Here is a 15,156-nt window from a genome sequence, read left to right as displayed (position 1 = left end):
GCTCTACCGCGCTCCTAAGCGGCGCACTGTAGCAGTGCACCACCGGGCCGGCCCAACAAGTTATTTCTTTTTTTTTTTTTTTTTTTTCCTTTTTGAGGCCACCCCCCCCCCCCTCAGCCAGGGGGCACTGGGAGCACACCGGTCATCCCTATATAGGATCCGAACCCGCGGCAGGAGCGCTGCTGCGCTCCCAGCGCTGCACACTCCTGAGTGCGCCACGGCTCGGCCCTTCTAGCTTTCAATTCATGTAAAAAGGGAGCCACTCAACCAACCCAGCTACCACTGGTCACACCTGAAGCTGTTGCCCTGGTTTAGGAGATGTAGATGAGACCAGTGCCTGACACACCTGACCAGGCAGCTCGAATCTCTCTCTTTAGCCGTGGATAGTTTGCACCCCAGTGATTCTGCTCTCTCTGTTCTCCTGGAGCTGCCTCCCCCTGATTCACCTTTGAGGGCATCACTGTGTGTATTTCACAGGGCTCTTTCTCTGGGATGTTGTTCCAAAAGAATGACCTTTGGCTTCCTAGGACCTACCCAGTGAGACCTGTGTGCCTTGTTCAGATTTTCTATGAGTGGAAAATCTGAAATTACTACAAATCCTTTCCTGGTTCATAAGCCAGAACAGGAGCAATCAATAGTCTCCTGTCGCTTGTGGCAGGTGTTTAGTTATACTGGCCGTCACACGCTGGCCCTTTCCCAGGTTCTGGTCACATGTCTCAATTGATTGCTTCAGAAACCTGTTGAACAGCCTAACACACTGCAGCGGGAAGATTCTCTGACTACTAAACCATGGAATCAAGGACTCTGTTGCCTCTGTGGCCAAACGCTTGTACTGTGCGTCTCCTTTGTTCTAATGAGTAATAAATTGCTCTCCCCCCACGCTATACTAACCAGTTTTCTGAGTGATGAGAATTTGATCAAATTGAAAAGGGTGGATTTCTGTACATTTGAAATCATCTCTGTTTCTTATTCTGATCCGTTTGCTCTAAGAAATAAAGTCTAAATTTAGGGCTGAGTTGTTTGTTTTTAAAAGAATACTGAACTAATCTTTGTTTGGGTTTTCTTAACTGCAGCAATTTCAAAAATATGATCTGGTTTCTGCAGGACTCACTAGCAGAAGTTGAAGAGAAATATAAGAAGGCTATGGTTTCCAACGCTCAGCTGGACAATGAAAAGACAAACTTCATGTACCAGGTTGATACCCTAAAAGACATGTTACTGGAGCTTGAAGAGCAACTGGCTGAATCTAGGCGGCAGTATGAAGAGAAAAACAAAGTAAGCTTTAGTGTTGTAAAGAATATGCACACACACCCTCATATGTGGGGGGAGGTGTATATGCTTTGCGTGTACATGGATATGCTATATATATATGCAAAAAGTGGTTTTCTACTTGTCCGTGAAACCCAAACGTCTGAGGATAAGAATACCGTGCTCTTTGCTGAGTAACTTGAAATATTGTTATGCACAATTACAACACGTAAATTAGAGATAATTTTTCTAGGAGAACATTAGAGTTTTGCATGTAAGGTAAAAATCATAATCATGAAAAATGCCTATGAAAGAACCAACATGCTTGGATAAGGCATGATTAGATGCTTCAAGATTTTCCTGTTAATATGCATTTTCTTGTTCTTATTTTGTTCTCTCTCTCTCTTTTTTTTTTTCCTTTTTTGTCTTTTTTTGTGACCGGCAACGGATCGCAACCCTCAGTGTCGCGCCCGTACCGGACCAGGACCGGCAACAGGATCGCAACCCTCGGTGTTGCGACCGCACCTCGCTCAGCCAGTGAGCGGCCGGTCTGTATGTGAGATCCAAACCCTCGGTGGGAGCGCCGCTGCGCTCCCAAGTGGCGCACTGTAGCAGTGCGCCACCGGGCCGGCCCTTGTTCTCTCTTAATACCATAGAGAAATAGTTACAAGTATCAAAAATTTTTTAAGAAAATTATATTCATTTATTTTCTGCTGTTGGGAAAACTCCATTTAAGAATGAAATACCTCATTAAGCTCAAAGAACGGTAGAGTCTTATTTATGCTTTCATTAAGAACTACTGGAATTAATTTGTTGTTAATATATGACACTGGAAGAAAACATGACTATATGATAAAATTAATGACAGGAGACTGACTTGGTGAAGGCTAGGCTTAGATGTCCATCGTGAGATATAGATCCAGGAATATTTGTTTTTCATATTTTTAGGAATTAGTTGGCTTATCTAACCCTAGGCTGTTGTCCAATTTTTCGGAGGTTCTGAGATAAACAGAAAATTTAATGTGTGAGTGTCGTTGTCTTTTGTTTTTTTAACTGGCTGTATCTGCTAAACCCCAAGGGTTAAATTAAACCAAGGTGCCATTAACAACTCAGAGACCTCCTCCTTTGACTGCTACAGAATTGAGTTAGAAGCTGAAGAATTTTTTTCACAAAGTTCTTGACAGCTGAACTCTGAAGGAGACAAAACCTTGTGAGCCCCAGCGTCATGTTGGAGTGTAGGTGCAGAGAGCGCGTTCTGAGCCCCACGTGGATCAGAGGGTACCATAATGTATTCAAACTACTCCTAGAATGCCGTAATTTAGCCATCATTACATGGACCATGAACCCCTAGGCCTAACCCCAGAGAAGCTGGGTGGTACCATAATGTAGTCCCAAGGTGCAGGCAAGGGCCAAGCAAAGCCCAACAAGAAGGCCCTTGTCACAGCTGGGAGGTACCAGCCACCCCCAGGCTAACGAAAGTGGGTGAGCAGATGATGCTAGCATGAGCAGAAGGTAAGGTCAAGTCCCTTCTCAAATGACCTGCCTAACAGATCTAGGGAAGGGGAATTCAGCTGCCCCTAAGCTGTCAGCAAAGTTAGTTGGTACCAAACCATCATAAGGGATTGTGCCACTGTGACCCAGCTGGAGAACAGAAAAGCCACATTGCGGGATTCCTGGAGTGAGCCTCATAGAGGGGAAGGTGGGACTTGGGGGAGCCTCATTGTACTGCCAGTTCTTTGCTTGTTTCCCCCAGTTTTTCCTGTTTTGTCCTTGAGCGGCAGCCCTAGAGTACAGAATTAGCGCACTGCACTAAATGTTAATGAGAAAGGCTTACCAAAGTAGGCTGTATTATCTCCTTTTCATCCCAAAGAGCATTCCTTATCACATATTAAGTCAGGGATAATTTTTTCGTGAGCAGTGTGCAGGGCTGCCTCACCCAAGCTCTTAGAACAGTCGTGGACTCCAGCAAATACCCTGAAAAGGGACCCCTCCCAGGGCATTGCTTAACTGTGCAGAAATCAGACAATGCTTGCCAATTGCATCAAGTCCTCAGGTTAATTTTACAGTAAATCATCGGGGCATCTTCTACAAAGTCAGAGAAATGGATTTGCATTGTTAAAAAATGCCTGAAATTTTCTGATAACATAGTAACAGGTTATTTGTCCCAAGGGAAATGTAAATCATGAGAACATGACCTAGAATGATAGGAAAATGTTATTCCACTACAACTTTAGTGCTGTTTTCTTTCTTTACAGGAATTTGAAAGGGAAAAACACGCCCACAGTATACTGCAGTTTCAGTTTGCTGAAGTCAAAGAGGCCCTGAAGCAAAGAGAAGAAATGCTTGAGGTAGGTAACATTTTTCCTCTTTCTCTTGTTCTTTTTTGACTTTGTGACATACAGTTAGCTCGTTACCATCTTAGCTTAGGCTGCTGTAGCACAATACCATAGACTGGGTGGCTTCAACAACCGAGATTTATTTTTTCACAGTTGTGGAGACTGAAGTCCCAGCTCCAGGTCAGGTTCTGGTGAGGCCTCTTTTCCTGGCTTGGAGACAGCCACCTTCTTTCTGCATTCTCACGTGGTGGCGAGAGCTTGATCTCTCTGACATCTTATAAGGACACTAATCCCATCAGACCAGGGTCCCACTCTTGTGACCTCATTTAACTTTAATTGCCTCCTAAAGACTCTATCTCCAAATATGGTTACATTTGGGGGTTAGGGCTTTACCATATGAGTTTGGGGGGAAGACACAATTCAGTCCATAGCAATTACTAAAGTTCTTAGTTTTCTTAAAATTGAGAGTCTAGGCTAACTCTCTATAGGGAACAGTTCCTCTCATTGGTGAAGATTCTTGTTCTTTGGGGGTCTTGCATTTGTTTGGGGAGGTGTGACACACAGAATAATGGTCCCCCAAAGATGCCCACATCCTAATCACTGGAAATTGTAAATATGTTACCTTACATGGCCAAAGGGACGTTGCAGATGTGATTAAATTAAAGGCCTTGAGGGGGACATTATCCCGGATTATCCAGGTGGGCCTGACTTAATCACAGGGTCCTCATAAGAGGAAGGCAAGTCAACGGCAGAAGTAGGAGATGTGACAACAGAAAGTGGGTGGGTTCTAGAAGCTGGAGAGGGTGATGAAACCGACTTCTCTGGAGCCTCCAGAAAGGAAGCCAGGCCTCTCATGCCTTGATTTCAGCCAAAGGCTCATTTTGGGCTTCTGACTTCCAGAACCGTAAGAGAGTAAATGTGTGATCTTTTAAACCCCTGAATTTTTGTTAATTTGCTACAGTGGCAATGGGAAACTAATACAGGGTTGGTTTTTAATTTTTTAACTTAATCAGTACTTAGACTGGTGGCTTTTAAGTAAGAATTTCACCCAAGCAGGTTTTCTTCCTGCTCTTCTCAAGGCTGGAAGTAGGACAAGGAAAAATTCTGAACGCAAAGGATGACTTCAGGGCTGATGAGGTAAAGGTGCTTGTTCGAGCTCTCAGGTTACCTGGCCCTGGGCTTTCTCTTCCTGTTTAACTCTGTATCTGCTTTCTTTCTATCTGTTCCTCTCCTCAGGAAATTCGACAGCTACAGCAGAAACAGGCGAGTTATATCAGGGAGATTTCTGATCTTCAGGAAACAATAGAGTGGAAAGACAAAAAGATAGGGGTAGGCCTCTCCAGTCTTTGAAATTCTACTCAAGCAGGTGGCTGTGTAGCACCTAGAGTCCTTCCAGAATCTTTGGTTTGCAGAAATGCTTGCATGAGGATGCATGCAGCCCCATGTGACACAAAATTAGCGATGCTGTGAATGCGCTGACTCGGAATCGGAGCTTGACTTCTGGCGTGGATGTTCTCGTCCATTGTGGCCACCTGAGTGGCTCCCCCGCCCCACCATGAGTGGGCAGGTGCACGCTGGAGTACGTGGACTGAGGTGGCACTCTGCGGCAGGTCCGATGTATTGAGGGTCAGACTTAGAATTCCCTATCCGGTGTTGCCTGGATCTTTTTCTCGAAGGGGTTTGAGGAAGCTGCAAGGTGGCGGGGCTGTGCCCCACATAGTCGCACCTTGAAATCTCCCCAGGAAAGGCCTCCTCAGACCCCTTTTCCTCCACAAGAAAAGAAGAGGCAACCCATCGATGTTTAGGAGTGAAGAACAGGAAGGAAGGAACCCACGAAGTACCCTCTATGATTCGTAATGACAAATGGTCTCCAGAAAATAGCAAGTCACACGACATAGCTCTGATGAAGCTCTAGAGAAGCTTGAGCCCATCATCGGCACATTTACATCATGAAGCTGCACCGAGTTTCCACTTTGATACATTCATCAACGCTTAGTTAGGACTGTGCATGTGCGTGTAAGTGTGTGCACATGTATGCATTTGCTTTTGGACCACTTTATGTTTATCTGTGACAACAAATGCTGAGAATCGATGTATAAAAATAGTCTGAATTGCTAGCACGGTTGTCATTTGGGGGCACCTAAGTACTCCTCCATGTTCTTCCTTTATCCCTCGTTTAGATGGGTGCGGCCTTCGGTAACTCTAACATGTGCTGCGAAACCACAATCTGACCTAGAAAATGATGCACATAAAGTGGCCTCCGGTGCCTTGTGCTGTGCTCATGTGTTTTGAAGTGCCAATGTCTTTCAGGGAGCGTGACTGTGACATTTCTTGGGTTGCATAAACTAAGTGCAAAGCTTCATACGTGCATTTTGTTTGTGTCTTTAAGCAGTCTCTCTAACAGTGCCTTAAGTCTGTCAGTGTTTTGCAAGTAGATAGGAGCCTACTTCTCATTCCTGCTTCTGAAGTAACCTGCTCACCCGTGCCGATCTCCTTTCTCTTTGCTCTGCCGCACACTCAGGCATTAGAGAGGCAGAAGGAGTTCTTTGATTCCATAAGGAGTGAACGAGATGATCTTAGAGAAGAAGTAGTCATGCTGAAAGAGGAATTGAAGGTATGAAGCCAAAGTACAGTTTTAAAAAAATCCAAATGACAGCAGCAAATTCTGGGATTCTATAAATATGTGTATATACTGGCGTTAATTAGTTTCATGTCGTTGATTTTAGTTCTGTTAATAAATTCAAATTTTAGGTTAACTGACACTGACGAGACATATAGTAAATGTAGATTCAGTGGGTTATGTCCACACCTTTAGATGTTCACAAGTATAACTGATCACAGTGGCTCTGATGTCTAAGAGTTTTTGATATATATATATATATTTTTTGATATATTATCTAATTTTTTCTCACATTCATTAGTAAATTCTCTAGGACACGACTCAGAGTTAGACAATTTATTTGTTTCTTTCTATTAAAGCCTCAAATTTGAGGACTTCTCTAGCTGAACAGTGTCTTGGATGAGTGGTATAGGCAAGGCCCACACTAATTAGACTTGGAGACCCACTTGATTATAGGAGGAGGATAGTTCCATGTCCTCTGTGGGCCATGTCCAGGGGCCTTCAGCGCTGGCTTGATCCAGAGTAAAAAACCAAGGGTGGCAGCAGGCCATGCTCCAAGTGCACTCTCAGGTAGTGTTGAGAGAGGGTATGGCCACAGGCAAATTCCTGAATATTCGTGGAAACCTGTCTGTGTCTGAAGCTTGTATTCTGGGGTCAAAGCCCAAGCAGTAAGCCAGCAGGGTCAGGGTTAGAGCTAAGAGTCATCGTGGTGCTTCTCACTAAGGCTGTGAGCACAGCGTGGCGGAATTCCTCGTGCACAAGAGAAAGCGTGGGCAGGAACAGCCATGGGTGAAGGAGGGGTCCTGGAGTTGTGAAGTGTAGCTGTTTTCACAGTGTCTCACTATGTAGCAGGCATGAATTATATTTCTTTTCGAATATACCAAACCTTCTAGCCATCTCTTAATTCCTTCTATAACGTAAGTTTTGTTCTTTCCTTTCAGGACACATACATATTTCTTTCTTTATATCAGTCTCTCCTTTTAAAGAATGCAACCAGGTTTTTAAATAAAAGGTCACTTTACAGGGATTTTCTTGATGCTCCACCTTGTGGCAGCCCACAGGCCATTGCCTCTAGTTCAAACGGTGCCTGCTGTGAAAGTATGTTGTCACCAGCAAATGAAGTCATAGATTGGAACACATGAGAAAGAAGTGGCCTTTGGAGGAAGGCATTGCAGATCTGTGTGTGTTGACAGGGTATTTACGAGTATGGTGCCCAGCACTGCCTTGTCTCTGTAGCATTATCCGCCATTCAGGAAAAATAGTTTCCTTTTTTATTGTTATTAATAAAACAGAATTTAACCTTATATCACTGAGTATTCTGATGAGCCTGTTTTTGTTTCCAGAAACATGGAATAATCCTAAATTCAGAAATAGCTACCAATGGAGAGACTTCAGACACTCTTAATAATGTCGGATACCAAGAAACTACCAAGATGACGAAAGAATTAAACACCTTCAAGTCGACCGGGGATGGGACACTAGGTAAGTATCTGTTCTCTTTCGGATCTTTCCACCTTTCAAATCAGCATCGATTCACTTTCCATGCACTGTTAGTATTGGAGTAGCCATCACTGATCAATTAACAGTCACGCAGCATGCCATCTGTCCTGTCACCTCATGAGAATCTCCAGCCAAACGGCGCGGTCATGCACATGTGTTGTCTGGCACACATCTCTGTTCCATGCTCACCACCGATGGCTTGAGTGTGCGTGTCCCTGGCTTCTCAAAGCTCCCCGTGAGGCTGTGACTGCAAGGAAAACAGCCTCAAAATTCTGCACCAGTGCTGAGAATGCTGTTTGGTTTTCCTCAGCTATGGACCAAGTGTATCTTTTTAACTTATTCTGTGTAGAAGCGTCAGAAGGTCAGGACAGTAAAGGCTGTCGAGACAGTGACGGTATTTGCAAGCCAGCATGGCACACCCTGTCCACCATCCAGCGTTGTGAGGGAATGAGGTGTCCATGAGTAGCACGATGGCGCTCGTGACATTGCCGTTCTTGATTGAGCTCCCGAGGTAGACAGTCGTGAGGAGGAGCCTCCCAGGGAGAGCTGGAATTCACCCACCCTTGTCAGACGTGGTCCTCCTTTGGATGCCACGATTTTGCTTCTGAAAGAATATAAGATGGGGGAATCCAGTAGATTGTAGGAATATTTCAGACAATTTTTAATGATCTGAAAAGACTCACTGATCTGTATCTGCCGTAAGAGTCGGCTGGGGATAAGCCTGCAGATTCCAGCGCGCAGCCCGCAGCTGCAGTCCGCCAGGGAGGCCTCGCCCGTGGCTGGTGCCAGTGGCATTCCAGCTTTGCACAGGGAGGCTGGAGCAAGGTCAGGGTCTGTGACTTTTCATTTCCATTTAGAAGGTTTCTTTCTTTTTTTTTTTTTTAATTTGTGGAGATGTGGGAACACGTAGGCCCCAGCTTCTCAGGACTTGCTTTCCAGGGCTCATTGTCTTTATGACTGTTAGAGAAACATGGCTCTTGTGATTGTATGAAAGTTGTTGAAAAAAGATAAATTAATTTCCATTGTACCTTTATATTAGCTACCTAAGCAGCTAGAAATTTGATCATGCTGCTCTTATTCAAATATACATTTTATAAATCTTTGATAACCATTGTGAAATGCTTAAAGAACCAGAAATACCAGTTTTGCAAATGGTCTCCAGATGTTGTTTTTGATCGCATATCCCATTAGTACAGAATTGTGGGAACTTCCCTATATATGTATATATGTTTATTTTTACTTTTATATGTATACTATTTCATTAATATAAAATGTACATTATAAAACAGGCAATAATAGAAAAATTTTAAAGGGTGAAGTAAAACTAAGTAGAAATGCTAATATTTACCTTATTTTCCCTGGGTTAAGTACACTCCAATGTGGAGTCCACTGGGTTATAAAATTATCTGGCTTTGACTTTCAATAACACGGTATCTAACTTGCTGGAGTTTGGTTTCTTTGGAGAATCCAAAATATAACTGTTCATTCCAAAGCAGTAGTATGTTTCTTCAACTGATGAATAATTTATCGTTTGATTAAGCAGTCATCTTGATCTTAATCATTTGCCTCTGGCTGGAGGTCTCTCCCTGTTCCCTTGGGGAATGGAGCAGAGGTATTTAGGGCCCAGAGTCAGGAGATTTTCTCAGGAAGACAGTGGTTGGGTGGTGGAAGATGGATTTCTTTTTACCTTATGTGAGCTATTTCAAAAGTATCTTCCTTAACATTGCCCTTGAGGCTGAGTTTCTAAAAGTGAATTGAATGGATTTTTTTGTTTTTTAATTATTTCAAGGCTGCTTTTAGGGCTGTGTGATATTCAGTGCAGTTTGACAGCTGAAAAAGTATGATTTGTTAAGGTGTGCATTTAGAAATGAGAATGGGAGTAAATCCATTCTTAAACCCATCACTTTGAATTGTTTGGCTGCCTGATTCAGAGCTCTTTCTACTAGTTAAATATGTGACTTCACTTTTAAAACACAGTTCACACAGGTGGCACCAGCAGCCCTTCTTGCCTCTGCGGTGGTGGCAGTGGCCTGTGCTGAGCATAAATTCACTAATGCAATCGCTGCTTTGCCGCACAGAACTGGCAAAGGCTTCTGTTTCATATGACTCTTTGATGACTCACTCTCTCTTTTAGGAATAGGGTAGGGTGGTAATTACAATATGTGTTTACATTTTGATATATATTAAGTGGTCACCACATCATGGGGTCCCTTCAATTTTCTCAATGGTCTTTTAGGAAGAGCCACTGAAGTGGAGGTGAAAAATGAAATTGTGGAGAATGTGGGGAAAAAAGAAATCTTGCAGAATTCTGAGCAAGAACAGCACAAAGAGGACACAGTACAGGAGTGTGTGGACATAGAGGTATTACATCCTGGTGAAAATACCGAGGAGCAGAAATCGCACGAAGACAACGCCCCATCCCTAGGAACGTTAGCGAGTGCTGAATATGAGGAACGGGTTGAAAGCCAGACTCTAGAGCACACTTCCTTCCCTGCAAGTACAGAGCAGGTTGAGTCACGTGAGGTCGTAAACATGCCAGATGATGGGACTGGAGCCTCTCTTGAGCAGTCCAGCTGTCTGAGTGATTTAGATAGTGAAGTCCCAGGGCCTGTGAGTGGGCAGGACAGTTGTAATGCCTTGGATATCCAAAACCAAGGTAAAGAATCTGTAGAAAAGCAGGAAAGAGAAATACAAGAGGTTAGCCAAAAACCGTGTCAGGAGTCTGTTCCTTTGCAAGTGTCTGAGGTTGAAAGGGTGAGCAGTACAGACACTGTGGGGCGAAGTGAAAACCAGACAGAGAATGTGGAAGAGGCAGGGGCAGCTAATGTCGGGCCTCAATTGGGCACAGTGGCCTCAAGTCCTCCACAGTACAGCAGCGACACAGCAAGTCATGATGAAAAATGTGTGGCAGATGCCCCTAAAGAGTTGGACCCAAGCACAGGGCACAGTTTAGAGAAAGAAATCGCCAACCAGGAAGTAGCTGAGCCCAAGGAGGTCCCAATTCAGAGTGCAGGAGCAGGTAGGGAGAACCGTGAAGGAGAACACGAAGAATCAGGAGTAAGGGGTGAGAAGCCAGGCCCGGCAGAAGTCCAGACCTTCCCTGGTTGTCCAGCAGCCAAGAGCAGCCGCCAGGAGATAGCAGATCTCAGGGCGGTAGATAGCGAAAGCGAACCCATAGATAGGAAAGACCCCGATGAAGAAAAGTGCGACCAACAGGGAGAGGCATTGGACTCGTCACAGAAGAAGACAAAGAGCAAGAAAAAGAAAAACAAGAAGAAAAAGTCACCAGCAGCGGTAGGAACTGTTAATGATGTTAAGAAGGAGTTAACCTACCAGGACACAGATTTAAGTGAAGTCAAGGAAGAACAGGTAAAATGTACTGACAGGAAACCAGGAGACGAAGCACAAAGAGAGGGGACCAGAAATCCAGACCAGGAAATTGTAGCAGAAAGCGGTGAAAATGTTAATTGTCCAGAAAATCCTAACGTTGAGTTGGATAGAAAGCTTAATCAAGATGATGATGACGTAAAAACAAAGGCAGGTAAAGTAATAACCAATGGAGACACATTAAGTTTTGAAGATGACACAATTCAGTCCTCAGGCACTAGTGCTAATGATAAAGAGTTAGATGAACATCTTGTAAAGGATGGTGCTACCAAAGATGGTGCCACGCGAAGCAGCCCCCTAGAGCCAGAGGATGAAGTGTACAGCAGCTCCCTGCTCGATCACACAAGTCCCTCCAAGGACATTGCTGATGCCCCTCAAACAGAAAGCACAGAGAGGCCTGTGACGCCCGAACATCCAAGTCAGGCAGTCAGGAAAGCTTTAGACAGCGTTAGTCTAGAGAACGATGACTTGTCGGCAGCAGGAGAGGTGGAAGAGTCCGACTCAGAAGGCAGAGAAGAGGCAGGCAGAGGGGATGGGAAGGGCAAAGGCAAAGAAGACTGCACCATGTCCTAAACTGAGGCAGGCAGCAGAGGTGTCAGGCCAGCCTTAGGGAGGAGCCGAGGGCTTCACACAGCAAGTCTGACCGTAAGAGACTGTCATCCTTTATGTCCTCTAGTGATGTTCTAAATTGATGTAGATGCACCGTATGACAATCAGTCACCAAGTTATCTGCTACTGTAAGTTACAGACTGGTACTTGTAGGTTTACGTTAATCATTGAGGGTATCACCCAGATTAGAAAGACAACATGTGTTATCACTGTAAGTTCTAATTGGGAGCATTCCAGTAGTATCAACAATAATGTATACTGTTTGTAGTCCAGCTTCAAGTAAAAATAAAAATATTTAAACATTTGCCTTAGGCTGATATGAATGTGGATATCCTTGATCAAATATATCAGCTTCTAATCGAAATGACCAAATAGCATTCTTACATTTCTGTATTATGAGTATAATTGATATTTAAATTAATGTCTCCTTCACATATATGTATTTTCATATTTGATTTTAATATGTACATTATAACCTATACGGTATTTTATTTAAAGGAGATAAATAGCCAAATAGCATATAGGTCACTGAGTGGTAAGATTTGCACCTTAGGATAATAATTAATCATTTTTAGGACAACAAATAAATGTCTGAAGGCTCTGGGGAGATCTTATTTGCCTTTACCTCATATGAGTATTGTATTTCAAACCAATGCTTTTGGATCTCGTTGTTGATACCTGAATTTACATTGCAGGAGATTTTTATTTCACTTCATGCTGGTAATGTACCAAATACATTCATACACAGATTTTTTTTTCTGGAAGTGACACATTGAAATTGCCTTTCCTACTGCAGTATTTGGATGGGGTCAGTCATTAAAAAAATGTTTTTAATTTTAAAATTCTCTTTCTGTTTGAATGTCTGATCATTTTTCAGAAGAGCAATGTAAAAGGTTACTTGTTTTTGTGCAAACTACTAATTAGACAATAATAGGATATTTTAAAGAGCTGAATCACTTTGGGTATTTTGGTATAAATATTTTAATTTTTTGTTTCTCAGTATATTCTTATTGGAAAATTCTTGTTTTGAGCTGCCTGAAGGAAATATATATTTTTTTCTACATAAAGAAGCATTTAAAAAAATAATTGTAAGGTTAAATTTAAAAATTGTAAAATATAAAACCACAGTGGAATGTACATTACGAATGCTGTTGAAACTTTATGAGATCGTGTGAATTCGTATCACTGTTACAAGATATAATTGAGTACAAAAGGACCAAACACCTCGATGAAATTTGAGGCAAACGTAAATGTTACTGTGTAATTGAAATAAAACATATCATCATTTTACGAGCCTGTGGTTCTCCTCTTTGGGCTACCTGAATTCTGACTCTGGCTACTCTTTTACATAATGCCACCTTTAAAGTAGTATCTACTTCTGGGTTGCTAATTCCCACTGGGGTTCTTTGAAAGACCCATACTTAATGCCCTTTGTCACTAACAAGGGAACTTCTTTCCTGGCATCTCACCTGGTGCTAGTGTGGGGCCATCCTTGGGAGAACTGAGAAGATCATCCCTCATATCATCTCCTGTGATCTGTTGTTCTGATGAACCCCACTGAGAAAGGTCTCCATTTGGTCACTCTGCTTAAATGTCCCAATACTTAGAATGTCTCGAAGAGTATGATGAAAATGGCAAATGGACTGTTTCTGCTTGAGTGTCTTGAAGTAGAGGACGATGGGGATGACAGATCCTCTCCACGTGTGCTGTGTAAACAGAAGCGTGTGTGGCTTGCTAGAGAATCTAGTCTAAGGGCTCTGCAGGACTTAAGAGGGCTTTAGTTTATGTACTTAACTTTAGCAAAGCTGAGTTCATCCCGGAATGCACATTGGAAAACAGTTCTCATTCCTACTTTTAAAGGCCTCTTGGGAAGTGATTCAACAACCAAAGTCATTAAATTTTGAAATCATCAAATCATTTTAAGTCCTTTCCTTCATTTCCCATGTTATTCAACAGCACATTTCTGGATATGAGGCATTGTTCACATCCCTCCACCCAGCCACCCAGCAGTCTTAATTATTCACTCATTTGTTTAATTAATAAGCATTTTTTGATCACTTTGTATATAGAAGGTACTGTGCTGGCGATGAAGCAGGTAGGACCCAGCCCTCTAATGGAGAGCGGACAGCTGCGAATCAGGAAGTGGGCAAAAAAGAAGAAAAGGACTCTGAGTGGTTGGTCCATTTCTTGATACTTGAAGAGCCTTCATTGTGAACATCAGTTACTCTGCCCTGAGTATATGACGACACTGTAGCCCAGCACAGTCATTGATATTCAAACTTAGGTATATTTAAACTTAGGTATACTCAGTTTAAGGAGGCATGGAAGTATATATAAGGTAATTTAGAAAGATTTTAATGTCAAAAGATTCAAGCTTAGAAAAGAAAGGTTACCTGTCATCACATCCTCAGAGGAACGTAGACCATTGAGGTTTCACTATAATACAAAACAGTGATCATATATCTTAAATCAAAAAGCTTGGATATTTTTTAGCCCTAAATCAGAACATAGCTACCGTATGTAAATATAAATCTTCTGTCAAAAGTATAGTTAAGTATAAAAGTATAATTAAGTATAATTATGGGTGTTTATAGAAAATAGGGAACGGAAACAGATTTCTGAATCATAGGTTGTTATACAAAGTTGGAAAGCAATGAAGTCTTTCAGAGAGTTTTTTTTTTTGTCCTTTTTTTCTTTTTTCGTGACCGGCAACGGATCGCAACCCTCAGTGTCGCGCCCGCACCGGACCGGGACCGGCAACGGGATCGCAACCCTCGGTGTTGCGACCGCACCTCGCTCAGCCAGTGAGCAGGAACCGGTCTGTATGTGGGATCCGAACCCTCTGCGGGAGCGCCGCCGCACTTCCCAAGCGGCGCACTGTAGCAGTGCACCACCGGGCCGGCCCCTTTCAGAGAGTTTTTAAGAATGAGACGTGTTGACTACTTTCTATAATTTTTAGTATTTCTAGTTAGCATAAAACCTTATGACTTGAACATTTAAGTTCCCACTATCACTAGGACCCTGGAATGCTACCCCTGGGAGTTTAGACGGTTTGGGGTTTCTGTTATCTGTTGATAGATTCCTTTCGTAGGGACCACATCAAGCCAAGGGAACACAACAGTAAGTTTCATTCCAAATGTCTGGACCGTAAAGGAAAGGGAGGTGTGTTTGTGTGTTAGTTATGCTCAGAATATTTACTTGTGTGGTCATATATATAGAGAACTTTGTCTTTCAGGAGGAAAATCCTTTCACTCTTTCTCTTTCTATCTCCTGCCCCTCTTTCATATTTTTTGAGATTCGAGTGGCTGGTGGCTGATGTAGGGAAATATTTCCTACCTGTGCAGACCCCTTGGGCCCTGTAAACGTGAGAAGAAAGATACGTCTTTAGCAGGCTGCCCCCCCCCCCTTTGCCTTGTGCAAGAAGAAGGTGCCTTCCTGGCAGGGGAGGCTGGCCTG

The 15,156-nt window shown here is 43.0% G+C and overlaps 1 protein-coding gene across 1 annotated transcript in view; it reads left to right on the top strand.

The window, feature by feature from the left end:
* LRRFIP1 (leucine rich repeat (in FLII) interacting protein 1) overlaps nt 1-15,156 on the top strand; it is a 93,744-nt gene that overhangs the window by 65,654 nt on the left and 12,934 nt on the right. The window contains exons 13-17 of the mRNA XM_008586075.1: nt 1,105-1,275; nt 3,504-3,596; nt 4,821-4,913; nt 6,106-6,198; nt 7,548-7,686. Coding sequence (XP_008584297.1) covers nt 1,105-1,275; nt 3,504-3,596; nt 4,821-4,913; nt 6,106-6,198; nt 7,548-7,686 — 589 coding nt within the window. The remainder of the gene's footprint in view (nt 1-1,104; nt 1,276-3,503; nt 3,597-4,820; nt 4,914-6,105; nt 6,199-7,547; nt 7,687-15,156) is intronic.

The sequence above is a fragment of the Galeopterus variegatus genome, unplaced genomic scaffold (assembly GCF_000696425.1).
Source record: "Galeopterus variegatus unplaced genomic scaffold, G_variegatus-3.0.2 Scaffold108, whole genome shotgun sequence".
Lineage (NCBI taxonomy): Eukaryota > Metazoa > Chordata > Mammalia > Dermoptera > Cynocephalidae > Galeopterus > Galeopterus variegatus.
This window is presented reverse-complemented; position numbering and strand designations above follow the sequence as displayed.